Source organism: Neofelis nebulosa, chromosome 14, assembly GCF_028018385.1.
Source record: "Neofelis nebulosa isolate mNeoNeb1 chromosome 14, mNeoNeb1.pri, whole genome shotgun sequence".
Lineage (NCBI taxonomy): Eukaryota > Metazoa > Chordata > Mammalia > Carnivora > Felidae > Neofelis > Neofelis nebulosa.
The window spans coordinates 78501475-78528086 of record NC_080795.1 but is presented as its reverse complement, the minus strand read 5'-3'; the positions used below and the strand labels follow the sequence as shown (position 1 = coordinate 78528086).

General features: G+C 49.0%; 1 protein-coding gene across 6 annotated transcripts in view; it reads left to right on the top strand.

Moving 5' to 3' along the window:
• The window catches only part of FAM135B (family with sequence similarity 135 member B), a 293649-nt gene that overhangs the window by 249096 nt on the left and 17941 nt on the right, over window positions 1-26612 (top strand). For all 6 annotated transcript variants that reach the window (XM_058699176.1, XM_058699175.1, XM_058699170.1 and 3 more), the window contains exons 10-14: window positions 6054-6209; window positions 6981-7054; window positions 14261-14415; window positions 19244-21221; window positions 23057-23223. In XM_058699176.1, coding sequence (XP_058555159.1) covers window positions 6054-6209; window positions 6981-7054; window positions 14261-14415; window positions 19244-21221; window positions 23057-23223 — 2530 coding nt within the window. The remainder of the gene's footprint in view (window positions 1-6053; window positions 6210-6980; window positions 7055-14260; window positions 14416-19243; window positions 21222-23056; window positions 23224-26612) is intronic.

The following is a 26612-nucleotide window of genomic DNA, read 5'->3' as shown; positions in this document are numbered from 1 at the left end:
CACAGAGGGTCAGTGTTTCCGCGAACTACCCGGGAGAGTTGGCTCAGGAGTTCCGATTCGTTTCAGCAAACATTTTGTGAGTCCCCCAGGACTCGCCAGGCCCTGCACTAGGCCCTGAGGGCTCAGCGGGGATCCCCTTCCCTGGGGGACCCACAGCCTAGGGAAGTGACTTGGTCACTCTCGAACCTCCAGTGCCTGGAAGGGCTCATTTGTGGAATGAACGGGTGTACTCATGAATTGCAGGAATGCTACATGCTACCAAAGGTGACCCTGGTCACACTGGTCCCAGCAAGTGACCCTGGAGCAGCTGTGGTCACCCCAAGGCTGTTGGCTCGTCTCCAGGAGGAGGCAGGAGTCAGCACGCTCATTCACCAGCTCAGCAACCCCTGGGCATCGCCACCAGGGAGGGTCAGTGGTCAGAGGCCACTTCTGCCGGACCGCACGGCACAGTCCTGAGGATGTGGGCTGGCTGTCCAGTTTGGCCAGGCCATGTCCCCTCTGGGTGACTGCTTTATCGCGTGTACAGGACCGTTCTCAGGGCGAAATGAGCTCACACATGCACACGGTTCCATTGCCACTTGTTGGCTCTGTCCCGATAGACCCTGCGTGCTGGTGGAGGCTGCAGATACGGACACAGACGTGTGTGTTTGTGGGACTTCATGAGGATGTGTCACTAGCTAAATTGCTGTGGGGAGACAGATCCTAGTGGACCCCAGAGCGTAGGCTGTGTGGGAGAAAGCCTCGTGGTGTCCAGTAAGAGGACAGTCTGGGCAATGGAGGTGAAACGGAGAGCCTCAGGGCCAAGGCCAGGATTATGCATCAGTGAACGGGGCTCCCAGAAGGAGAGCCAGTGGGGCGACTGAGGCTCCGTCGGGGAGCCTGGGCTAACGATGAAGGAGCCTGCGTGCCCTGCATGGTGAAGAGCTTGGATTAATCCCCAGGCCATAGGGAGCTATGCAGGAAGGTGACAAGCTCATGGGGGACCATGTGGAGGAGGCGAGAAGGAGAGCGGGTCTTGAGGCAGGAAGGGTAGCTAATCACATTTACAGCTAAAGCCAGTGACAACACAGGCTCGTGTGGACTGGACACTGGCTCCCACCTGTGACACACTGGACACTCCCTCCGAGCAGCCCTGAAAATGCAGGGGGACGCACAGACCTGTCCCCATTCATTTTGTCACAGCGGTACCAAAGGGTGGCCACCACCAAGCGGTGGGCTCAGCGCCTGGCCCCAAGGCGGTCTGCAACCCACTGCTATATTGACGTATCCAGTCCCTGTGATGGTTCGGGTGAGAGCCAGGCTGCCGCTGAGTCTGTCTCATGAACAGTCAGTGGGTTGCCTTCCTCCTTTGGCGCCAGACCCCTGGTTTTGAGTGATGGTGTGGCTGCAGGCTTAATTTTGTACAGAGCAATCAAAGTAGCCCACTGATGTAAGGGTGTGGCTGGGTGAGAGGAAGGGAAGCAGGGACTGGGGATGGGCTTCAGCTACAGAGCTGCCCTAGTGCTGGCGGCCGAAGAAACCGAGCCCCCTCCCTGACTCCCCAAAAGGGTGCTCACAGCCCAGCAAGTATTCAGAGGCAGGACGTCGCCACCTAGTGGTCAGTCACACCAAGGAGTGAGGTGTCCCTCAAAGGGGATGGATGGAGGTGGGGGCTGGCGGGGAATCTTTTCCAGTGATTTACCAAAAGTTGAAAACATAGAGTTCTGTAGTCATGGAGCAGTTCACATGTATCTTTATGCCATGTGAATCGTATAACACTTATTAGGCGCCTACTGTGTGCCGACCACTTTGCTCTTCGTTGGCAATACAGTGATGGGGACACTTTCCCAGGGCTAGCAGCCTGGCCAGAAAGATTTGTTCAGAAGCTGCCAGTAAGGTCAGGGCTCCACCGGGAGGTGTAGGATGAGGGGCTCCTGGCTCTCTGAGAGGCTAACCACGAAGGAGTCCGTGTGTGTGCCCAGCGGCAGGGAGGGAACAGTCACACACGCTGATGTTCTTGCTGTGCATCCTGATCCGGGAAGGGATGGGGTGTGCTCTCTACCCACACGGGAAGGTTCTAGTGATATTGAGCCACGTGCTTCGGTACAACAGACATGCTCACCGTATGCTGATTATCTACCTGAAAGCAATTGCCAGTTTTCTTTAAGAATTCAGAAGGACTGGGTTTCCTTTCATACAAAGGACTCTTTCTTGTTTGCCGCTGTAGACTTCTAGGAGACCTTAAATTGTTGAACGGTCTTTCCTCAAGCTGTACCCTCCTAGCAGGAAATACTAAAAATAAGTTATCAGGTATAGATGAACAGCTACCAGTTGAGGTGGCCTGGGTTTTTCTTGTTTTGTTTACTTAATTGTGTGGAATTTTTTTTTTTTTTTTTTTTTTTTTTTTTTTTTTTTTTTTGGCCAGTTGCCTTGCCAGAGGGTTTTGTTTGTTTGGTTTTTTTTTTAATTATTTCACTTAGGCCTGAATACATCTTTGTGATGTGGTTCAAAACAATGACCCCGCTGATAAGGATGTTACAAGCCTTCTCAATGAATCCTTGCTTTGGTCTGTAGGTTTGGGCATGTAGGTTTCATTAACCCAGTCGCCTAGCAGAGGAAACAAAAGCTGTAGAGGGTGACTGTCCCCTGTGATCACGGCGACTTCTCCCGTGGCCAGCCACAGTCTGTGGCACGGTTACTTTTCAACACGGACTCTGGAGGGCACCTCACAGCTCTGATTATTTAGAGCCAGGGAGTGACAGAGCTCAGCCAGTGGAAGGTCTTTTGAGTACCATCCATTTCTGTCTCCAGTTTTAGAATTTCTCAAGCTTGATATGCTTAAGAAATAGCTGGGAATCTGTTTGTTTGTTTGTTTGTTTGTTTTGTGGAAATCTTGCTAAACACAGATTCTGATTTGATCTGGGCTGGGGCAGGAGATGGTACCTTTATAAGATTTTCCAGGAGATGTCAGTGCAGGTACGACCCCCCTATGCCATGCTGTGAGGCCGGGCACAGAGGCTGATCCCCTCAGCCTGGGCTTCCCTTCCCCAGGGAACCTCTCAAGCTGTACCCCACCCCCCAGAACATCTCCACTGCGGAGTGGGGCTTTGGCAGTAATGACCAGCATGCCCTCAAGGCCCCCTCCCCTCGAATGTGGGAACTGTTCACAGACCCAGAGGGACCCGGCCACGTTGTATGATCACTCTGACGACAGGGGCCTCTTCTGTAACTGCAAACCTCTGGGTGTCAGAGAACCTGGTTAGTTCAGGGAAGGTACAGAGGCTTTTATTTACCTTGAGAACACAACACAGCTATCACTTCCTCCAGGAGCCTCCCTGACCCTTCTGCAGTACTCAGTACACATCTCTCCCACAGCACTTAGTAGGTACATTATAACTCTCTAAATGATTGACTGTCACGGGGCCATCTGCCTCTTCCAGGACTGGCTGTAATCATCTGTGGCTCCCCCAAGCTCCGCACACCCCTGGCACATAACAGTCACTCAATAAACCGGGGGTGCGAGAGTGAACAAAGGTGCACGGTTAGAACCCAGGTGACCGGCAGGGGTGAGTGGTGGAGCGTTCCTCAGGCAGCTTCACCCGCAGCAGCGTGGGGCCCGGCTGCCTCCTTGTTCGCGTGAAGGGCCTCTCCTCGGTCTTGCGTGAGAAGCCCCTCCATGCCCATCATCTGTAATGACACAGGCCCAGGCGTCTGTGAGAGGGAAGAGAGTCCTCTTGTGGCCTAATTAGAAGCTTCCTTAACCTTTTCTGGAGCCCTTTCTGTAATCAACCAGGGGAAAATATAATTCTCCCAAAGACACGTTCAATGAGTAGCTTTGCTTTCTCGCTTTATCGCTGTGGTGGCCGAGCTCGGGGTTCACGCTGTGTTTCCTGCTTCCACTGCGGCGGGGGTGGGAGAGCCATGGCTGGGAGGTCCGGTTACCGAGTCCTGGGGTGCCTCTTACTTATGCAGAGTCACCAGATTGTTCAGTAAAGAGTGACTAGATCCCCACTGCTCATCCACCAGCGCGTAGTTATTGGGAATACAGAGAAGGCTGAGTCTCACGGCGCAGTCAAAGGAGGGCTGTAGGAACCACGTGTGGCCACGGGTGCCATGAGCGTGGTCTGTGCGAGGTCAAGTAGGCTTCAGGAGAGCGAGGTTTGACTTACCCTTGAGAAGGTAGATGTTTCTAAAGAATCATCGGGAACAAGGGGGACCGCATTGGCTCCTTGAACAGTTCTCTGGTGGGGAACAGACAAGTCCAAAGTGACGAAGGGAGGGAGAAGGGAGCTGGCTGATGAAAGGAGGTCCTCAGGGTGGACGTGCTGTCTGGTCAGAGCCTGGCACGTGGGTGTAGCTGGGTGTGTTCGGGCCACGGGAAGCGGGACAGTGTGGCCGGGGCAGGGCGTGCCCTGGGCCAGAAGGGAAGGGAGCCAGAGGTAAGGCAGGCTGTGGTGTCAGGGGTGAAACGGTGCCGAACGCTGATGCACGTGTTTGGTGCTCATTAGCGAGGGGAAGTGGGGAAGAGGGGCCACTCCTGGTTCCACCCAAAGACCTCACATTCCAGCCTGGAGGATTCCCAGGGGCTGACCATGTCCCCCACTCTCCCCAGCCCATTGTTCTCTTTTCCGCTTCTGAACGGCGTTGGCCACCGACGGTGGGGCTGAACCAAGAGTGGACAGTGCCCGTTTGACCCTTGCCTCCTAACAGAGCCGCTGCGGGAAGTAAGCTTCCCATCAGAAGAAAGTGGGGCCGTTCTCCCACTTGGGAGTTTTGCAGCTGGTGTATTCATCAAAAAGTGACCTTTCCTGTGGGAAGAAGCAGCTCAGAGATGGCTTCAGTTGGTTGACACCCTGTATCTAGAAGCCAGCCCTTAATTATAAACTAATGATACCTAAAGAATTAAGCTTACTGGATTCAAAACTCCTCCCTGCCTCCTTTTCTTCCTCTTAGATAGATGCCTCACTCCAGCCACCTGCCTTCCTCTGGCATCAGCCTTTAGTCCAAGGAAAGCAAAAGGCACTTCACTGTTGTGAGCAAGGCGTTGAACTTACTTTTCCTGTTGTTATGACATCCACTGAGTGCTCACTTGCTTTGCACACCCATTTTACAGATGAAGAAGCTGAGGTCCAGGGCAAAGAAGGAAGGCAGAGATGGGCTTGAAGTGGCTGTGGTTATGTGTCCCTGGTGCATCGCCCATGATAGAGAGATCCCCAACCCTCCCCATGGTTAACTCTCCTCTGCTCAGTGGGGCTCCCTGCAAGCAGAGACCTTCTCTTGTTTGTCTTTGTGGCCCTGTTTGTTCCAAACATGTGCCTGGGACATGGAAGATGCACGTCTAGTGCTTGTGGAACCCATGGTGAGGCCTAGAAGTCAGTGTCCGACCTTGACACCTGGCTTCCTGCCTCTCCTCGGAGAGCTGATCTCCCCTCTCCAGAACCAAAGTGCCCCCTTCCCCTGTAGCAGATGGCCTCCCAGTTCTACACTCAAGCTGTCCAAAGTTCCCGTAAAGGCTCTAGGCTGGCTTCTTCAAGTTGTAGTTAAGGCCACCGTGATCCCCCATAAGGTATTTAGAGCGATGGCGGGAGGATGGCGGAGGGCTGTTGGGTACCCCACCCCCCCTTTTGGGAATCACCTAGACTCGTTGGTGCCCTGAGGCTACAAAGACGGAAGCACTTCTCAGGAAGCATCCTCAATGCCTCCTGTGTAAAAGGCAGCTTGCTGCTATGGGTCTGTGGTTGGACAGCTGAGCCACTGATTCCCAGCTCTGTGTGACCTTGGCTGTGCTACTATAGTCCTCTGATTCTCGTTTTCTTTTTCTGTGCGGTGACATACGATACCAGATGTAATGGTAGGGATGGAGTGGGGAAGTGCCTAGGGTTCTACCTGCCAAAGAGTGGCCATGAAGAACTGGAGTCCGAGGAGACTACAGAGGACGGAACTCAGGATGTAACGCGATACAGAACCCAGAGAAAGGAGCGACGCACTAAAAGCAGAGGGGTCTTCCAAGAGGAAGACTGCAGGAGCTCCATGGGGAAGAGGTTCTTTACTACCCCCTTTTTTTGCCTCTCCAGGTGTTGAACAATCCAGAGAAGATCGCTGAGCAGATAAGTAAGGATCTCGCCTGGCTCACCTCCCACCTGATGGCTCTCTGGACCCAGTTCCTAGACACGGTGACTCTGCACTCCCAGGTGACCACTTACCTCACCCAGGAACATCACACCTTGAGGGTAAGGTGTCCAATGGTACACAATCTCTAATCATGCGCGCGGGGGATCCCTTGAGGAAGCTTGACGACAGTTAGTTCATTGGGCAGGACAGGAATTGGGGTTGACTTCCATAGTCAGTGCTGGTCCTGAGTGCTGGTCCTGACCCCACCACCAGCTCACAGGGAGGCTTTATGAACTTGTTCAGTTCGGAGACTGTTGCCTCCACCGTTCACGAGACCCTGCCTTGGCCACCGGATGATAACAGAGCCTGCCTTGAGGGGTGTGGCGAGTGCTTAGAAAAGTGTTTTCAAATGTAAGATCTTATTCTTTGCCACCAGCTCAGGTGCATACGGATAGGTCCTAATGCATAGTAGATGTTGGTCTCCTCATTCACAGCAAGAGAACCAAATATCTGGGTCCACAAAGCACTTAGCGGACACACTTCCATGACTGGCTTTGCAAATTCTGTTTCGCCTGCACTTACTTATGGTCACAGTCTTCGAGTGTCTTATATTCTAGTAGAAGAAATGCAACCTGAATAAGAACATGACAGAAAGCAATGCAGGAACAGATTCACAAACACGCATTCAACTGTGTCCATAAGCCAGCTTTGGGCTAAGAGCCCCAAGTGAGAGAGGGTAGCTGTGGAAGTATTTGTTTCAGACCCCCGGGGTGGGGGGCTCAGCTGTCCTCAGTACATGCCACTTACCTCCGTGAGCCCCAGTTCCCTCTGAAAAATCAAGGTCGTGCCCACCCAACGAGTTAAATTGTTTACATTATCTTATTCCTCAGGTCCGAAGGTTTTCTGAGGCCTTCTTTTATATGGAGCACCAAAAAGTTGCAGTCCTGACCTTTCAGGAAAATCTGTAAGTAACCAATTGCGTGCCCGCGTCACACTGTAAAAGTAGCCACCCGAGACATTCTTATCCAAAGGTACTTCTTCCCTCGTCTCCGCCTGCAAAGGAGAGAAGTCTAGCCACCTTTGCACATTCAGGCTGCCTTTTGTCTGCAGGCAAAAGAGTCAGACAAATTGCAGAGGCGGGATCTAGCAGGTGGCAGAGAAGGTCAGTAGCCAAAGTTTTCTTTCGTTGAGTGTTATTATGGTTCTATAGACAGAATCAAGACCTCCCAGGTCCCTGAAGACATCTGTGCTGCGTCTTTGTGAAATGAATGAGAAGTAGGTGGTGTGGCCACAAGCAATGTCAGAAAAAACACAGAACTCGCCGGAGACTTCGCAGGAGCTTCTAAACGCACTTAGCATAAGAATGAAGACCAAACTGCCTCATTAGGAGGGCTGATGAATTTCTAAGTCTGCCTTCCTCCCAAATTAAAGAAAAAATGAAAACCATACAAGAAAAATCAGAGGGTTAACAAGAAATGAGCTCATTCTCTCCTAGATCTCCCTGCTGGGGAGGGACAGATGGGTTCCCCCAAGATGGGTTGGCCTTTGCCACACAGGGGGTTCTTTTTGTTTCTGAAAGATACATCCACCTCAAGGAATAAACATGGATGGAATGATGTTTGAAATGGCACAGTAGATCCAGCAGGAGAAACATTATAGGTCCGCCTCCCACGCGAGACAGATCTGAAGACCTTTTCGTCCCCCATGTTGACAACCCTCTCTTGCTTCTTTCCACACTTCATCCTGGTGGAAAGTAGACTGGCATTTACAGTTTACTTCGCGGAGCCTGAAAGCAAGGGGGCGCCAAGGGAGACACGCCTGGGGTTAAAATAGCTTGTCTAGAAACATGTACGACCTCTCGCTCGCTCACGCGTTTCTTCATCCCATCCAGCTCTTGGCCAGGACGGGCTGAAGGGCCGTTCTCAAACTAAAATCAGAAGGCGTTAACCTGACAAATGTAAACATAACATGGAGGGCCGCTGAGCAAAAAGGCTGCGAGTCAGGACTGTTGTAGGAATCTGCTTCCTGACTCCCGCCGCAATAGGCGAACCCTAGGTGGTTGGGCCGTGCTGTGGTCCCAGGGGGTGTAAGTCCACGTGGAAGGAACGGACACAAGGGCCATTTTGTGGAAATGCCAATTGCTGTACCAAGTACAGAGGATGTAACATTCGGCCGACCTGGGTTCAAAATCCCGTTCCTCTCTTGACCTACGGCAGGTCCTTGACAAAGTCATTTTTTTGTTGATTTTTTTTTTTCTCTTACTGTCCCCTAGTCTTTGTTTCCTTGAAACAGGCAGGATAATGGTTGTAGAACATCCACGCCCATGGAACACACTGTTCAAGCCACAGACTCGACTCACGGAATGTTAGATGATGACTAATACGTTACACAATCGTCTCTTGTGCCCGCGGGCACTGGGGACACCACAGGGAACAAAGTAAAGACTCTGTCCTTGGGGTCCCTCATTCTAGGGCAGAAACAGGCAAGTTGTCAGTTGTGTCATTTCAGGTAGCGACAAGTAAAGAGAAACAAGTCAAGGTGAGGACACAGAACATGACGAGAAGGGATGCGGCCAGCGTCCTCATACACGGTGAAGGACTAGCTCTCAGAGAAACAAAACCCAAAACTCGGGTCTCTAGTGTTTGCTGATTTCCACTGTGTGAACGCTGGCACCGTGGTCGCTTTCAAGCTGCCACTATGTGTTTTTTGCTTGTTTGTTTCAAATTTTTGTTTAGATTCTGATTAACATACAGTGTAATATTGGTTTCGGGTATAGAATGTAGTGGTCTGTCACTTACGTACAACACCCAGGGCTCATCACAAGTACCCTCCTTTTTTTAATGTTTATTTATTTATGTTGAGAGAGAGAGAGAGAGAGAGAGCGAACGCACGTGTGAACGGGGTTGGAGCCGAGAGAGAGGGAGATACAGAATCCAAAGTAGGCTCCAAGCTCTGAGCTGTCAGCACAGAGCCTGAAGTCAGGCTCAAACTCAGGCACCGTGAGATCATGACCTAGGCCGAAGTTGGATGCTTAATGGACTGAGCCACGCAGGCACCCCCAGGAGGAAGTAAACTTTTTATTAGGTCGTCAAGAGTAAGACGCACAGAACAGAAAGGGGCATTTTATGTCCGGAACTGAGAACCTTCCTGGAGGAAAGGCACAGAATTTCCGCTCACATCGAGGCAGTGAGTGGGTGAGCAGGGCTAGCAGGTTCGCAATGGCGGGGTCCACCCACCTGGGGCTCCGAGCTGCAGAGGGAAGGTGTGCCTAGGGAGTCAGAAGCGTCCCTCCAAATCAGGAGGGACAAGTGGCCAAACGAGGTGGAACCCGTGTGTCCAGACCCATCTCGTTCAAGCTCAGACTAGATTGTGTCTCTCAGACAGCGGGTCACAGCCATTTAGGAAGACGTGACATCCACGCAGTGGATTTGGAACAGCACTTTTTAAATGAAGTAGGATGGGATGGGCCAGAACAAGATGGAGCAGGAAGTACGAGTGAGGTGTGTTTCTGAAACTTGTTTCCGTGTGTGTCTGGGAGTGTGGGATTGCACTCGTTTGCCGCAAAAAATGAAGAGTGTTTCTTGCCGTGGGTTGCTATGTTTTATTTTTTTAAACTTTATTTATTTATTATGAGAGAGAGAGAGCAAGGGAGGGACAGAGGGGGGCAGAGAGAGAATCCCAAGCAGGTCGGCGCAGAGCCTGATGTGGGGCTCGAACTCACAAACTATGAGATCATGACCTGAGCCAAAACCAAGAGTCCGACACTCAATCAACTGAGCCCCCAGGCGCCCCATGGGTTGCAACATTTTAACGTTTTTTTTTTTTTTTTTTTTTTTTTTTATTTATTTTTGGGACAGAGAGAGACATAGCATGAATGGGGGAGGGGCAGAGAGAGAGGGAGACACAGAATCGGAAACAGGCTCCAGGCTCCGAGCCATCAGCCCAGAGCCTGACGCGGGGCTCGAACTCACGGACCGCGAGATCATGACCTGGCTGAAGTCGGACGCCCAACCGACTGCGCCACCCAGGCGCCCCGGGTTGCAACATTTTAAAACGCAGCGTTGCCGTGTTTAAAATGGTTTAGAACTGGCTGGTAGCAAGGGTCTGTGTTATTGTCTCTCTCTTCTGTCTCACCCGTGTCTAGACTGTGCTTTTCATACAGTAAAGCGTTCAGGGAAAGTTGCTAGTGGAAATGTTATGAATGAAATGTGCATGTCGGTATGAATGGGAGTGAATGCAGGAAGACCGATCCTGGTGCTCTAGCCCCTGGAACAATGACCATGGATTTATCACTCTGTCTTTTATGTTTTTCTGTAGTAATAATTGTAACACTCATCTTTAAAAAGCATTCATGGGGCGCCTGGGTGGCGCAGTCGGTTAAGCGTCCGACTTCAGCCAGGTCACGATCTCGCGGTCCGTGAGTTCGAGCCCCGCGTCAGGCTCTGGGCTGATGGCTCGGAGCCTGGAGCCTGTTTCCGATTCTGTGTCTCCCTCTCTCTCTGCCCCTCCCCCGTTCATGCTCTGTCTCTCTCTGTCCCAAAAAAATAAATAAAAAATGTTGAAAAAAAAAAAAAATTTAAAAAGCATTCATTTTACAAGATGCTGCGTATATAGTGTTGAACACAAGAGGCACTTTACCTGCCTTGCTGATGCTTTTTCTGTTGAGAAAACTCTGGTAAGAAGCCGTGCTGAGTGCTGAATGTTCATTGGCTCGCCTAATGTTCACAATAACACTATGAGCTACAAACCGTTTTTATCCTCACTTCACCAAAGAAGAAACTGGGGAAGGGCACCTGGGGGGCTCAGTCGGTTAAGCGTCTGACTTTAGCTCAGGTCATGATCTTAGGGTTTGTGGGTTTAAGCCCCACGTCAGGCTCGGTGCTGACAGCTCGGAGCCTGGAGCCTGCTTCAGATTCTGTGTCTCCTTCTCTCTCTGTCCCTCCCTTGCTCACACTCTGTCTCTCTCTCTCTCTTTCTCAAAAATAAACATTTAAAAAAATGTTTTAAGAAGAAACTGGGGAAACCAGGGCTCAGAGAGGCTAAGTAACTTATCTTAGACCACACAGCAAGCATGTGATGTACACACGGACTGCTGGAGTCCAGATCCCACACTCCTAGCCTCCTCGTCATGGCTGTGTTGTATAGTGGTGATCCATTCTCCCAGAGAATACACGGAAGAACCAAACTGTGGATTTCTCAAGCTCTAAAATAGAAATATCCGTATGTTGCCAGCTGTCCCGCTGGAGTCTGAGTAAATCTGAAATGGAAATAAGTAGGTGATGAACAGAGCCCTGGATGCTGCGTATAACAGATCTCCAGAACTTTCTCATCTTATTTCCTTGAAAACTCTATGCCCTTTACTTAGCATCTCCCCATTTCCTCACCCCAGCCCCTGGCGGCCACCACTTTATTTTCTGACTCTGTGAATTTGACTATTTTCGACTCCTCCCGTAAGTGGAATCACACATTATTTGTCCTTCTGAGGCTGACTGATTTCACTTAGCATCGTGTCCTCGAGGCTCGTCCATGGTGTCACGTATGACAGGATTCCCTTCTATTTTAAGGCTGAATAATATTGCTTCGTTCTGCGTTTTCTTTAACCCTTTCCTGTTCATGGACATTTAGCTTGTCTCCAGAGCTGGGCTGTTGTGAATAGTGCCATGCACATGGGGGTGCACATATCTCTTAAACACCCTGGTTTCGGTTCTTCTGGTTAAATACCCAGAAGTAGGATTGCCCGATCATATGTAGTTCTATTTTTAATTTTTCAAGGCACTTCCATACTGTTTTCGAAAGCAGCTGCGACATTCTACATCTGCATCAACAATATACAAGGGGTCCGACTTCTCCACATCCTCAACAACACTGATTTTTTGGTTTGTTTTAATAAAAGCCATCCCCAGTGCGAGGTGATAGCTCACTGCATGTGTGCTCTGGAATTCTTAGTCATTTTTTTAAACACATGCTAAGCACTGTTTTAGGTGCTCGGTCACAGGCACAAAGTCTGTGCACATAATACACCACCTGCTAGCAGGAGGTAATTCCCTGCATAAAACAACCTAGACCTGACTCTCCTACAGCTCTCCTGCTGTGTTACAGTTACTTGATTAATCACCTGATCTATTCATGGCTATTAGCTCTTTAGGTCCAGAATCAAATTTCCATCCTGGAGGTATACAGCCTAGCTTGTGGACACAGTCCTATGCACATGGGTGTCCAGTCCATATACCTTTGTAAAAAAACTAAAAACTGGACGCAAAGTTCCAGGTTCCGATGATGGCTAAGAAGTGCATATTTGAACAAAATACCATTTAAATATTCAAAGGAAGGTGCACAATATTAGGAAGTTGCTACAGCCTTCAGGGGCGCCTGGGTGGCTCAGTCGGTTAAGTGGCTGACTTCAGCTCAGGTCATGATCTCATGGTTCGTAAGTTCGAGCCCCGCATTGGGCTCTGTGCTAACAGCTCGGAGCCTGGAGCCTGCTTCAGATTCTGTGTCTCGCTCGCTCTCTACCCCTTCTCTGCTCGTGCTCTGTCTCTCTCTGTCCCCCCAAAAATAAAACATTTTTAAAAATTAAAAACCAAAAAAGGAAGTTGCTACAGCCTTCATGGCTTTGAGGAAGATAATACATTGCTTATCTTTTTTTTTTTTTTAAGTTTATTTATTTTGAGAGAGAGAGAGAGAGAGGGAGAGAGTACGCACAAGCAGAGGAAGGGCAGAGAAAGAGAGAGACAGGATCCCAAGTGGCTCCCTGCTGTCACTGCAGAGCAGGATACAGAGCTCAATGTCATGAACTGTGAGATCATGACCTGAGCCGAGATCAAGAATCGGATGCTTAACTGACCAAGCCATCCAGGCGCCCTGTATCCTTTTTGACCATAGGTTAAAGTCCAATGGAGAAATGAGAAGGAAATAAAATATTCATATTTCAAGTGTATATTTAAAATTCATATGTAACATATCCATATGCATATGTTTATCATGTTTGTCACCAAGAGTGCTGACTGGGAGAATTTTCCCTGGGCGCATGTGGAGCTGTCCTACAGGAACACGTGACCTGCCTCCACAGCTGACAAGTGATGTGGGGGCCTCCAGAGGTCAGGCTGCTCCAAAAAGAGCGACAGTCAGACAGAAAGTAGCTACATGTGCTTAGTTCTTCTCCCAAACTGGCCAACCCAGTAAGGCCCTCTTCTCCCCTTGTGCAAGTGTGATTGAGGCAGAATGGAGAAGATGACACAATGCTCATACTTTTCCTTCGTGGGAGGAAATAAACTCTCTCCCTTCTGCAGGGACTTGAGGAGAAGGGAATAAACGTTTGCCACCATCCAGTCCTCTGAATGAGGAATACTGGTGGTTTCCAAGTCTGAAATGAAATTCCTGCTGGTGGAAGGGTATTCAGTTCATGGAGGAAGAACATGGGGCATTTTTTTTTAATCCTACTTAGAAGAACAAAAAACCAGGGCTCCTGAACTAGGGGAACTTACATGCTAATCAAGGATGCTGGTGTCCACACAGTAAGCAATAAAAAAAAAAAATAGCAATTTTCGATGGTTCTTCATTCTTAACCTATAGGAGGTTAGAAATGCAGGAGTAAAGGATACGTAACTTGAAGTGTTTCCTCCAAAGTACTAATTTAAGATTCCTGCCATTTAGAAACTCAGTTCCTTCTCTGCTAGAATGGTATTTGTTGCTTCCCACCTAAATGGGTTGTGATAAAGTGCCCTGGTCATACAATCGCTGACCTCTAACCTCAGTGCCCAGGCCAGTTAGGATACAAAGCAGACCATGGCATTGGGGGCTGGGTAGGTGGCTAGGAAGAAAGGAAGAGAGGACAGACAGATGGTGGATTGTCAGAGCCTGCTGAACATTTTCTGAATATTTTCTTGGGATAAGGGGCTGGAGCAACGATTCTTAACACATTTAAAACTTCCTTGGAGAGGTGCCTGGGTGGCTCAGTTGGTTGACTCTTGGTTTCGGCTCAGGTCATGATCTCCCGGTTTGTGAGTTCGAGCCCCGCGTCAGGTTCTTTGCTGATGGTGTGGAGCCTGCTTGGGATTCTCTCTCTCCCTTTCTCTCTGCTCCTCCCCCCACTCCTACTCTAAATAAACAAACAAACAAACTTAAAAAAAAAAGGCTTTCTTAGGTGCTAACCCAGTACGTGTGTCCCCAGGATACAGACCCACAGCCAGCTGTCTCTGGACATCCGGAATTCAGAGTATCTCACCACCATGCCCCCACTGCCCGCAGAGTGTCTGGACATCGATGGTGACTGGAACACCCTACCGGTTATCTTTGAGGACAGATACGTGGACTGCCCTGCAACAGGTTGGTCTTTGTTTTGGAGAGAACAACGGGTCCCAGTTCTTTGCCCTATTTGTTTTCCGATAACAGTGGAACCAAATCAAGGAAGTCATTTGTCAGTTCAGGCTCCACCAGTGGGAGATGACCTTATGTCAGTGCAATTGACAGATCGATGTAACAGAAGGACAGCTGCAGTAAAGATCCCCTTCCCGACTCCTGGGGTAAAATCATACCAAGTGCCTCAGTGTTTCCACCTATAGAATGGGAACCAGATTCTCCCCTCACCAGAATACCATGAGCATAGGATGGACATCCTTTCTTATCCCAAATGTGCAACTCAGATATAAAATCATTTCTCTTTGAATTCTAATGGCATTCGATTCAGACTCCTATGGAGTACTTGCTTCATGCCATGAACCAGACAAGGTATTTGAGAAAGCAGGCTGCATCAGTGATCAGATTGGTAGATGAGCTACTCAGCTCAGGGAGAAAAGACAGCAGGTTCCTGTGTATTTGTGTGTTTGTGTCCGAATCACAGTCTGTCTTGCTGGTGTTGCACAGTTTGTTAATGAATTGATAGCTGGGCGAGGGGGCAGGCGGGCATTCGGGAGATGTTAGTCCTCTGTCCCCTCGCACAGCCCTGCGCTTGGAAACCCCAAAGCTATCACAGGTGACAGAGCTGAAGTAAACCCATAGTCCCTGAAAGAGCCAGAAAATACCCCGCTGGAGGTTTTACCTGTTTTATCTTTTTAATCCTATTAAAAAGCAGACAACCCAACCTCCTAAGCCCTATTTCACTGAGAGAAACTGAGGCTCGGGGGTATAAATATGTATTAAAGATCATGCAGCTTATAAGCCAACTGACATCTAGTGTCCACATCGTGTAGGACAGCCAGAAGGTAGGGGCTCTGGAGATGGCCACCTACCCGGTGGTCAAAGCTTATTCCAACTCTGCCTTGACACTGCGTGTGTAGGTGTGTGTGTATGTGTATATGATCATTTTCGTTATAGTTTTGTCATGTAGCTACAGGCAAGTTGAACAGTTAGAGAAGAAATTTAAAATAAGCACCCATGATCAGACCCCCTGATGGTATCATTAGGCCTCATTGCAGCCGATCTTCCAGTCTGTTTTCCTGTACATGTTAAAACAGACACCCCAGCAGATGTAAATCTCAGTCCTGCAACATCTCCGTGCAATTGTCTTGCACAGAAATCAACCTCGGGCTGCAAGTCAACCTCAGGCTTTCGGGAGTTTCCCTGCTGGCCCTCACCCACTCTCCCCCATGTCAGTGCCCTAGACTTAGATGTGGCTGGGGGTCGTCTTTCCAGGGTCATCTGCCCATGCAGTTTCCTCTAAGCTCTACATCTATTTTAGAACCAGCAGCTTCTGTAATGTGCTTGGGACATGGGACTTGGTGGAGTCTGGGCCACCAGCACTAAGGATCCCGTCTTCCCAGAAGGACCCCAAGGCAATTGCTCTCGGAGGGTTGGCTGTCTCCTCAAGATTTCTCTCTACAGACCCCTCACCTGCTCCTTCCCCTCCCACCCCCACCCCCATTTCCCCACTCAAAACTTTTCCTGACCTTCTTTGTTCCTTCACAATGTGCTCTGATGATTTAATCCCAGAGCAAAACCATTAGCAAATAAAGAACTATTTCCTTTTTCCTCCAGGGGTTGGTGACCTTAATGTAATTTGCAATGAGGCCATCACATTTGCATTTCATTGTTTTAGCTAGTGAAGAAAGGGACAGAAAAGAGTCCCATTTCCATATGAAAATAGTAATATTTATTCATGGCTTGCTGTAATCCCATGGTAGATACCTACTGGGTACCAGGCACTCAAGTCTGTCTATATTGTCTGGATCCTTTTTCCCAGGTACCCATCACTCCTAGGTCCCAAGGCAATTGAACCATTTGCCTAAGGGCCTTAAAGGTTGGCCCCACTGCCTGAATTTGAATCTTTTCTCCAACCGTTGGTAACCATGTGAAACTGGGCAAAAAGAATTGTAATTTATATTCCGCAGGCCTACTGTGAGCAGGGGAGAGATCCAGCCACAGAACACGTAAGAGTGATCCGCACAAAGGCAGTTAGGAATGCATGTCAACTAATACCATGAGCTAGGATCTGACTACATCCATCCTCTTTGGATTAGATGTTCTGCTACTTTTTTGTCGCACGGTTGTGGCATGAAACCAGTCTTGCTAATTTTGACAGTCCACCTCCTCACTGGGCTTTCTGTGTCTGGCTTACACTGTCTGTGATCAATCAGAGGCATCTTTCATTTTTGTTCAAAGAACCCATCAATCCTCCTGTCTTCCTATAATCTAAAGACCAGACTCCTCATTCATACAGGGCATTCGAGTTCATCCATATCGTGGGTTCTCTCTACCTGTCCAACCTCATGCTCGCCCCACGTCCCTGTTCAGTCTTATTCCATTCACACGGGATCTAACTGATGTCTGACCAGACTGTGCACCCCAGGCTTTTGGGTCTTTGCCCTTTGCTCTTCTCTGCACCCAGCATGACTCATTATCTCCTTCTCAGAAGAACCCGATTCATATTCTCCAAGGTCACAGCCCGCGTGGTTCAGGTAGAGCCAACCGTACTGTGCCGTGTATGCTTCCCAACGTTTTGAAGATCCCTTGGAGACAGAGAGACTAGTTCATGATTATTACTGGTCCCCACCTCCCGTCTCCCTAACCCAGGGCCTCGTACAGGACTTTGTGCAGAGGCTCTGCCAATTACTATTCATGGATTCAGTCACACTGACGTTGTGGTTTTTTCAAACCGATATAAACAGCTCACGAGAGTAATCACCTTTTTTCTGCTACATTTCTGTTCTGTTCTCAAGTCATTTTATGAACACAGCTCAGGGACTATGTGGCAGCCATGGTGTTAGCTGTGGGCGCACAGATATTCATACAACACAAGCCCTTCTCTGCAGTGGGGACAGGAAGTGCACAGGTGGATCCCATTATACATGGTAGTCGTGGTGGTGGTGTTACAGCACATGTGCGTAGAGGGGATGCTGGGAGTTTGCCCAGAGAACGTCTAACTTGTTGTTGGCCTTGGAAAAGCTCCCCTAGAGGAAGAGACATTTGCTCAGCCCCTCAAGATGCAAAGAACATATCGACCTGAGGAAGAGCCCCATTCTTTCCCAGTCTTTGGTCTACTCTTTGACCCAGTCATAAATTTCACTCCAAGGTGTGAGCTGTTGATATGTTGTAAGTGTCTCCGTGATTCACTTCATAACCTTCTATAGTTGTTATATTCCTTTAACTTCTATGAAAACCGTATGAAGGATTTAAATGTTTTAAGTAAAATGAAAGCCTAAACCCTGTCTTCTTTTGTTTGCTGTATATGGGAAGTGAGTAACATATCAGATGGCTTTGTCGAGAGAGTGGTGGTTCAGACAGACATAGCAGGTACTTATTTTCTTTCATTTATGCTGTATTAGAAGGGAGAGAAAGAGAGATAGGGAGGAGGAGGGCGAGGGGGAGGAAGAGAGGGAGGTAGAGGGGGAAGTGGGGGGGGCAGGGGGGAGGGAAGAGAAGAGACTGAGAGGATGAGAGAGATAATAGTTTACCCTAGAGAAAAATAAGAGAAGGAAGGTCATGCTGTGACCCCCGCCATCCTACCGGGAAGATCAGAGTGACCTGGGAACCTCTGTGGTCTGAATGCCACGCGGGATAATTGCCCTGGGGACAGAGCTCAAGCTTGGAGGGTTTCCCTACAGAAGGCAGAGATCTGTCTTCCCCACACGTGCCATTTCCTATCGTAACTCTCCTGTGAGCTATGTCTGTGAGGCCTGCTGGTCACTATGAATCTGCCCATCCTAGAGTTGAGGCAAGTGAGCTCAGGTGGGAAAAAAAGGCTTATTTATTCTGTCGTCGTCCAAGGCCTCACGGCTGTGCCAGAGTCAGGATGAGAAAGCGGACCTTCCTGGATGCAAAGCTGTCTTTCTACACTGTCAATACTGTACAGAAGACAGGGAAGAGCTTTAATATTTAAAAGTGGTAATTGTCAAAACTGTTTTGATAAGTAAAAGGTAAATCATGAATAATGATATTTGACAGTTTAGTGCACGGCGATTCTTACGCTGATTACCTGGTGTTGGTTTGAGTTACACAGATCAAGGGCACAGCCTCTGATAAGGCTGCCCTCGGGTCAGACCCAAGCTGGAGGGTTCCTGGGCCACCCGTGTTCCTGACCAACTGGCTACCAATTCAGGGCTTCCTACCAACCCCTCAGGTTTGACGATTTGCTAGAACAATTCACAGAATTCAGGAAAGTGCTATGCTTATGGTTACAGTTTTAACATAGAGGATCCAAATATAGACCAGCCAAAGAAGAGACCCATAGGGCAAGGTCTAGAAGGGTCCCAAACGCGAAGCTCCGGGTGCCCCCAGGACTGGTCATCCTGGCAAATCAATGTGTAGTGCCACCAGGAAAGTGTATTCAAGCCCCAGTGTCCACAGTTGTTGTTGGGGTTGGTTGAATCGTTGGCCACGTGATTGAACTACTCTCCTGGGAGATTGTCCTGGTGTTATCTGGCGACCAATGGTTGGTCTTTCTCACATGGCCAGTCCCCATCCTGACTCATTTCCTTAGCATAAACTATTAAAGGGCTCATCTTGAGTCACCAGGCTAGCATACGCCTTCAGGGCCTGCCAGCCACAAATAACAAAGACCTTTCCATCACTTGGGAAATTCCACAAGTTCAGGGCTTGTCCGCCAGGAACCAGGAACAAAGCTCAGCCAAATTTTTGATTATACCATCAAGCTTCTGGATAATCTGTGGACATAGATTCATAAACGACAAACATTCTTCTTTCTTTTTTCTTTTTGTAGGGCACAGTTTGAGTGTTTCCCCTAATTTTGATGTTCAAACAAGTCCCGCAATAATGAATCTGAAAGACAGAGAAGAGAGCCCTGTTGTAAATAGAAAATCACCTTTCAGGGAAGACCTTGTCTCGCCCGCCATGAAACCACCCCAGATGGACTCTGACGAGGAAGTTCTGAGGTGTCCAGAGCCAGATGACAGTGCAGCTACACCAGAACGCGCGGATGTGTGCTCCGAATCTCAGGTGTATCTGACAATTGGTGAGGTCCAGAACAAGGCAGGTTTGCCTGAAGATGAATGTTGGGCTGGCCCGAGGGCCGATGTTGGAACACGTCCCCTGGCAGATGAGGACCTGCCCAGAAGGAGGCCGGGTCCAGAGGATGGCCAGCCCCCGGTACTCACCTACATTGATGTGAAATCTAGCAATAAGGACCCGTGCGGCCCTGAACCCACGGTGGTCGTTAGTGCTCAGCACGAGAGTGGGCACTCCCGAGATAACTATGAACCCGCCAGAACTGTGCCGGGCAAGGAGGTATCAGGTACAAGTCGTCCACATGCCATCTCTTCAGAGAAAACAACACTCCGTGAGTTAAGTCCTCTAGGAAAGGTTGCAGACCGAGAGGGCAAGGTGGTGCTGCTAAGCCTGAAGCTCATCCCCTCTGAGCCCTGCGATCCACTGAACTCTGCTTTGAGGGATCCCTTGGATGGTAGGGCTTCCCCAAAGGACCCTCCCTCAGAGGAGCAGGAGGGAGTGTCGGTGCTCTCTGGGGTCATCAAGAGATCTTCTTCCGTGGTCTCCGATTCAGGCATTGAGAGTGAGCCGAGCTCTGTCGCTTGGTCCGAGGCACGAAGCAGGGCCCCGGAGTTACCCAGCGACCGGGAAGCCTTGCATCATCTGCTTCGAAGACACGGCCTGCACAGGAACTCCTTGGAGGGCGGACACACGGAGAGCAACACGAGTTTGCCGAGCGGGATCCAGGCGTCCCTCACCTCCATTAGCTCTTTGCCTTTTGAGGAGGAGGAACGGGAGTTGGCCCTCACCAAGTTGACCAAGTCCGTATCTGCACCCCAGATCAGTAGCCCGGAGGAGTCTGCTGGAGACACAGACGCCGTGCAGCAAGGTGGACCTCTTGCTGAAAGTTGCACCGTGCCCGTCAAGACCATAGACTCCCCGGGATCCAGGACGCGGGACGCTGGGGCACAGGTGGTTTCAGGTGCCGACAACCAGCAGGGCCCCGGTTACATAGACATCCCCAAAGGTAAAGAGAGTCAGTCTGAGCCTCAAGGACCTTGCTGTCTTGATGGCAGGACGGAGAACCCTCCAGGTGTGGAAACCAAAGGTCTTCATTTAAAAATACCGCCTATCATAGCCCTTGAAAACCCTGGGAATGGATCTTTCCCTAGAGTACTAAAGGAGACCCCAAAGGGCATGCCTGAGGACTTGAAACTGGAGAAAGGAGCTCGTTCCCACAGCAGCATCTCAGATGATGAGACTGTTGCCCACCGTACGGTGCCTGCGTTGAACTATGCCGCAGTCACTGACGCCGTCGACCTGGGCTCAGCAGGCAAGCAGAGCAGCTCACCTTGTATCATGGACGATGCAGAGTTCAGCAAGGGAGCCAATGCTGTCCTGGAGGCTGGGCGTGAGGCGGGCACTGCGTGCCCCACCGTGACCCACTCCGTTCACTCCCAGGTCTTAGGAGACCAAGAGCCAAGGGCAGGCACTTCCGTTATGGTGTCCCACCTGCCCCCGGCAGAGACCTTCACCCTGGACAGCCTGAAAGCCGTGGAGGTCGTCAACCTGTCCGTGTCTTGCACTGCCACGTGTCTCCCTTTCTCGTCTGTGCCCAAGGAGACCCCTGCCAGGGCCGGATTCGCTTCCAAACAGACCCCATTGCCCATCACTCACCAACCTTTGGGTTCCTTTGGAGTCGTTTCCACTCATTCCAGCAAGTTGGAGGAAGAAGTCAGTGAGAGGATGTTCAGGTGAGCTTGCTGACGGCTTACCCACCCCAGCACAGATTTGGGTTTGCCCACGTATTTCTCAATTCCATGCATCCGTCGAGATAGGAGTTAGTTCCCGACTTAGATAACGTAATATACTTCTATCATACAAGTCCGAGATACAGGACAGTGTAAGTCAACACGCTCAGTAAGCCCATCTCTCAAATACAGCCACTGCGTAAGCTCTCTACACTTTTTTTCTACGTACATCCCTATATATTCTTCTTATGCCAAAATTGGATAGTTCTATACAAACTCTAAGGTTTTTTTTCAACTTTAATATATTGGGGACTTTTCTATATTTACAGATTTATTTTTGCATTCTTATTTTAACGTTTAAACAATATTGTCTAGGTATAGCTCGATTTATTAACAAACTCCTTTAGAGATGGGCATTTAAGGTTTTATTCTTAGTTTTTATTATGAGAAACAATTCTCTTACAACTGTCACCCTACCTCTATCTTTGCACGTAGAGAGGGCAGTTCCTTAAGAGGCTTTGGGGAAATTTCATCAGATTTACCTCCTAAGCCCCCTTGTACAATTCCTACATTTATCATCCCTTTTGCAATGCCAAAATCCATCCCTGCATCCTCTCATTGGGTTTGTATTCATAGTGCTCCCTCATCTATGAACTATACATTTGATTAAGTATATCGTGGAATCATTTGATTACTCTCCTACAAAATGATGGAGAGTTACCTATTAACAGTATCCACGAAAGAGATTGCACAGGCAGGTAAACTTTGGATCCCTTACTTATAAAGAACATTAAGTACCTATTACGCTCCTGTTGTCAGTTTAGCAAATAGAGAACAAGCAGTGCCCCAAGCCTGGTTGGGTTGTCCTGGCTGGCACCGTACTTCCAGGCTAGCAGGGAGACAGAAAGACGAGAGAAGTGAGAGAGGGCAGCTGGGTAGATGGGATGGTTCCCGTGTGTGCACAGCTGAGCCAGGAGAAGACCCCAGTCTGGGTACTGAGTGTGCATAGAGACGGTGGCTAGTGGAAACTTTAGACACGACTACAGAGCAAATACGAGACACATGGTGATGATGATGGTGGTGATAAGTCTGGTAATAGGTAATTGTTTTTTACTATTTAATCAGTCTGGAGGACTGTTCTAAGCATTTTGCGTATATCGCTTAACATACAGAATAGTTTTATGAATTAGATAATCGTGTCTTCTCCTTTTACAAATGAGGAAAGGAAATGCAGAGAGGTTACGTGGGTGGCCCACAGCTAGTAACTGTCAAAGCTGAGATTCTGACCTTAGCAGTCAGACTCCCAAGTCTGTGCTCTTAACCACCACCTTGTCCAAGAATCAGGCAAACCCGGTGGGAAGGCATCACAGACAGGCCTGAATGCACAAAGACATAGGAGTAAGCGAACTTAATTCACGCAGGGAAACATGAGCAGTATGTTCCCTTTGGAGGCTGGGAGATGCTGCTGAGAAGCAGGTGGAGTCCAAGCCCTGGTAGCCTTGTGGGCCACTTTGGGAAACTTTCCCTCTGGGGAGGTCTTTTCAAGGATCGCATGGATCCCTAGAGCTGAACAGCATCTTAAAAGTCCCATTCCATGCAGAAACCATGTAGAAATCTGCAGAAACCAAGCCAGTAATGCTTTTCCCGGGACGCTTTCCTGGCTCCTTGTGGAGGAAAAAGCTTCCCTTACCAGTATCTCCCGGGGCCTCATATCCTGCCTTTGCTGCTCGCAGACACTTCTTTGTACATGTGCATCATTTCCACTCCCCAGCTCAACTCATCTCCTGCTCAACACGGCACACACAGCGTGGCTTCTGATTAATTAGTGTATTCTCCAGTTTTTATCAGGCCAAAGAAAAATTTAAAAAAGAACTGAAGATTGCTGGATTTCTGTACAGTGACTTATCTGTACTAGCTTCTGATATACCGTATTTCCCACCAGAGGAAGAGGAAGAAAATTTGGAAGATGGAATTCACCTGGTAGTCTGTGTCCATGGCCTAGATGGTGAGTCCCAAAATGGTTTCCTCCGCAGAATCTGTACTATAAACCATTTATGATATTTATGAGTTAATTTGAGTCAGGTTCAACTGTGTGACACAGGTTCAACTGTGTCACCAGCAACCATGGAGTGGTGGCACGTTGGACTAGGGAAATGACATGGCCTTGTGCCCAAAGATGAGATCTCTGACACAGAAATCTTTTAAGTAAATGAAATACATAAAAAAAGTGCAATAATGCAGTAATGGAATAATTAATGGAATGAAGGAAGGAAGAAATGAATAAATAATGAATGGAACTAATGAACAAAAATAAAAGAAGGAATGGATGGATGGATGGAATGAAAATATTAATCGGATGCATGAGTAGTTAGAATGTGTGGATTAATGAGACCCATGAGTCAATAGAAGGAGGGGAGAAATTCAGTGGATTCATTTAGAGGGGCTCAGGTTAGTGGCCCAAACTATGCTGTTGCCTACTTTTATTCATTTCTCACTTATGGGGCAACACCAGGCACTGTACCAAATTCTGGGATTGCAGAGACCCAACATGGTTCCTGATCTTAAAAAGTTCTTAATTTTGTGAGATTAGCCAATGCGGTCCAAGGGAAGAGAGAAGGGAGGGGGGAAAGGCTCCTCCCTACCCTGCCCCCTAAATGACCTAGTCCCCAGTGTCAGGTCTCTTTAGGGTTTCTGAGGTCAGTCCAAAGGTGCTGTGCTGTAAGATAACAGAACTTACCAGCTCAGCCTGGACCAAAGGCAAGAACTTGCTCCTGCCTCCCCTCGTGAATTTCAGCTTCTCCCTAACTGGCTGAAGAAAGCGATCAGATCAACTAGAGATACGGGCTGTCTGAGTTCTCCTCAAGCTCAAGTTTACATCATAATTGATCTGAAAGCTGGAATGTGGAACATGATTGGACATCCACTTTGTATGGACTCCAGTGCATAACTAGCGTCAGGCAAGAGAAAGGACTTCCCTGCGGCGACATAGGTGATGAGTGGCAAAACCGGTGGTCACAGTCTTCTGCTGACAATTTATTAGGGAGTGGTGGTGTGCTGTCCTTCCAGGACACACTCTTCTTTATACTCTTAATTTTCTTTTTTTTTTTTTTTTTTTTTTTTTTAAATTTTTTTTTTTCAACATTTTTTATTTATTTTTGGGACAGAGAGAGACAGAGCATGAACGGGGTTGGGTCAGAAAGAGAGGGAGACACAGAATCGGAAACAGGCTCCAGGCTCCGAGCCATCAGCCCAGAGCCTGACGCGGGGCTCAAACTCACGGACCGCGAGATCGTGACCCGGCTGAAGTCGGACGCTTAACCGACTGCGCCACCCAGGCGCCCCTATACTCTTAATTTTCAACCTGGGGGCTAATGCGTTTTATTGTCTGGCCATATGCCTTGGGTACCAGGACGCTCAGTCTAACGGGTCTATTTGGCGAAGTGTCCAATAATCCAGTGGTGAACAATAGATTTTAGAGGAGGAGGAGGAGAAGGAGGAGGAAGGGGAGGAGGAGGAAGAGGAGGAGGAAGGGGAGGAGGGGGAGGAAGAGGAGGAAGATGAAGGGCGGAGAGGCAGCAGTAGCATTGGTTTATCATATCGACTCATCAGGGGCCAGACGTCCTTCTAGATACTTGACACAACCGCCCTGCAGAGTAGGTGTTGTTATTGTCCCATTATCACTGGGGAAACTGAGTCAGGGGGAAGCTAAGTGACGTGTGTAAGTTCCCACAGTTAATGTGGTTGAGCCAAGGTGAAAACCCAGTGGAGCTGTCAGGCTCCAGAGCCCATGGTTTTGTTCTGCGTTATGCCAACAAGTTCATCTCCTCCCCTGTCCAAACGTCGGGCCCATCGCCGTTTAAGTTAGCTTTTACAAAGATCGTGTCAAGGGGCACCTGAGTGGCTCAGTTGGTTAAGCGTCCAACTCTTGATTTAGGCTCAGGTCGTGATCTCGTGGTCCGTGGGCTCGAGCCCTGCATCTGGCTCTGCACTGACAGCATGGATCCTGCTTGGGATTCTCTCTCCGCCCCCCGCCCCTCTCTTTCTCTCTGCCCCTCCTCTGCTTGTGCTCTCTCTCTCAAAATAAATAAATAGGAATTTAAAAAGGATCTGGTCATGCCAGTCCGTTACTGAAAACTTTTCTTTGTAGCTGCCAGAAGATAAAACTCCTGTCTCAGAAAGCTCCTAGCATGAAAAGCCCTGGATATTCCTACCCTCCCCGCCATCACCTCCTGCCCTCTCCCTCCTGCGGTTGCATCAACTCCCTGCCTTTCCCAGGGATGTGTGCATCCCACACCACTGTGTCTGGTCACCCACGGCTCTCCCTCCAGTGAGCTGTCCCCGCTCAGCGCTGACTTCAGCACTTCCCAAATCCCAGCCGTTCACATACCCTTCCCCGGTTTTGCTCCACCCAGGTACCTTGTACTATGACTCCAAACTTCATATTGCAGTTGGCGTGTTTTTGGAATATATTTATTTTATAAAAAGAAACGTCAGATGGCTACCACAAATAAAATCCTGGAATCACTTGCCACCCAGGAGAGTAATGCTAAAGGTAATCACAGTGAAACGAAGATAATCTTACTGGAGCGGCCCCACCGTCAGAAGACAGTGCTTGAGACTCACGCGTCTGTCTCATAAAGTAAGAAGCTACTGAAGACGGACTTGGTTTTAAGTGGGACTTCCGATCAGAAGGGCCGCAGACACAGTGACTTTCTCGCTCGTCAGCACCACGTGACACGGGAGCTACGGGAGCTACGGTCAGCTCAGCATCATCATGTGGCACGTGCCCCTCTTATCTGATAGTGAATTAAAATAAGAAAGACCCTCAATCTCTTCCTTAAAATGAGGAAGCTTGTCAGGCCAGAGGCTTTTGTTCTTTGTTTGTTTTTTTTGTTTTTTTTTTTTCCCCCACCATGGCTGTTGGAGAAGGAGCAGAGAAGCTTCACCAATGTTTGAACTATGTCAGAAACCTTGTGCTGACAAGTATAATAAGTACAGCCTTATCTACTGGGCAGAAGATCTTCAGAAAGACAAGTGATATCACACACAGGTTTTTTTATTTTATTTTATTTTATTTTTTTAGTTTTGCTTTATAGAAGGAGAGAGAGGGAGAGTGGGGGCAGGGAAGGGGCGGGGTGGGGGACAGAGAGAGAGAGAGGGAGAGAACCTCAAGTAGGCTCCATGCCCAGTGCAGTGTCCTACACGGGGCTCAGTTCCACAACCCTGAGATCATGACCTGAGCTGAAATCCAGAGCTGGGCCACCCAGGGGCCCCACACGCGGGTTTCTTTTGAAGGTCACTTCTTCAGCTCCAGGTACATAGGTCCAGACTCTACAGGGTTGTACAGGACCCACTTGTTCAAATTCCACTTCCCAGGATATGTTTATATCAACA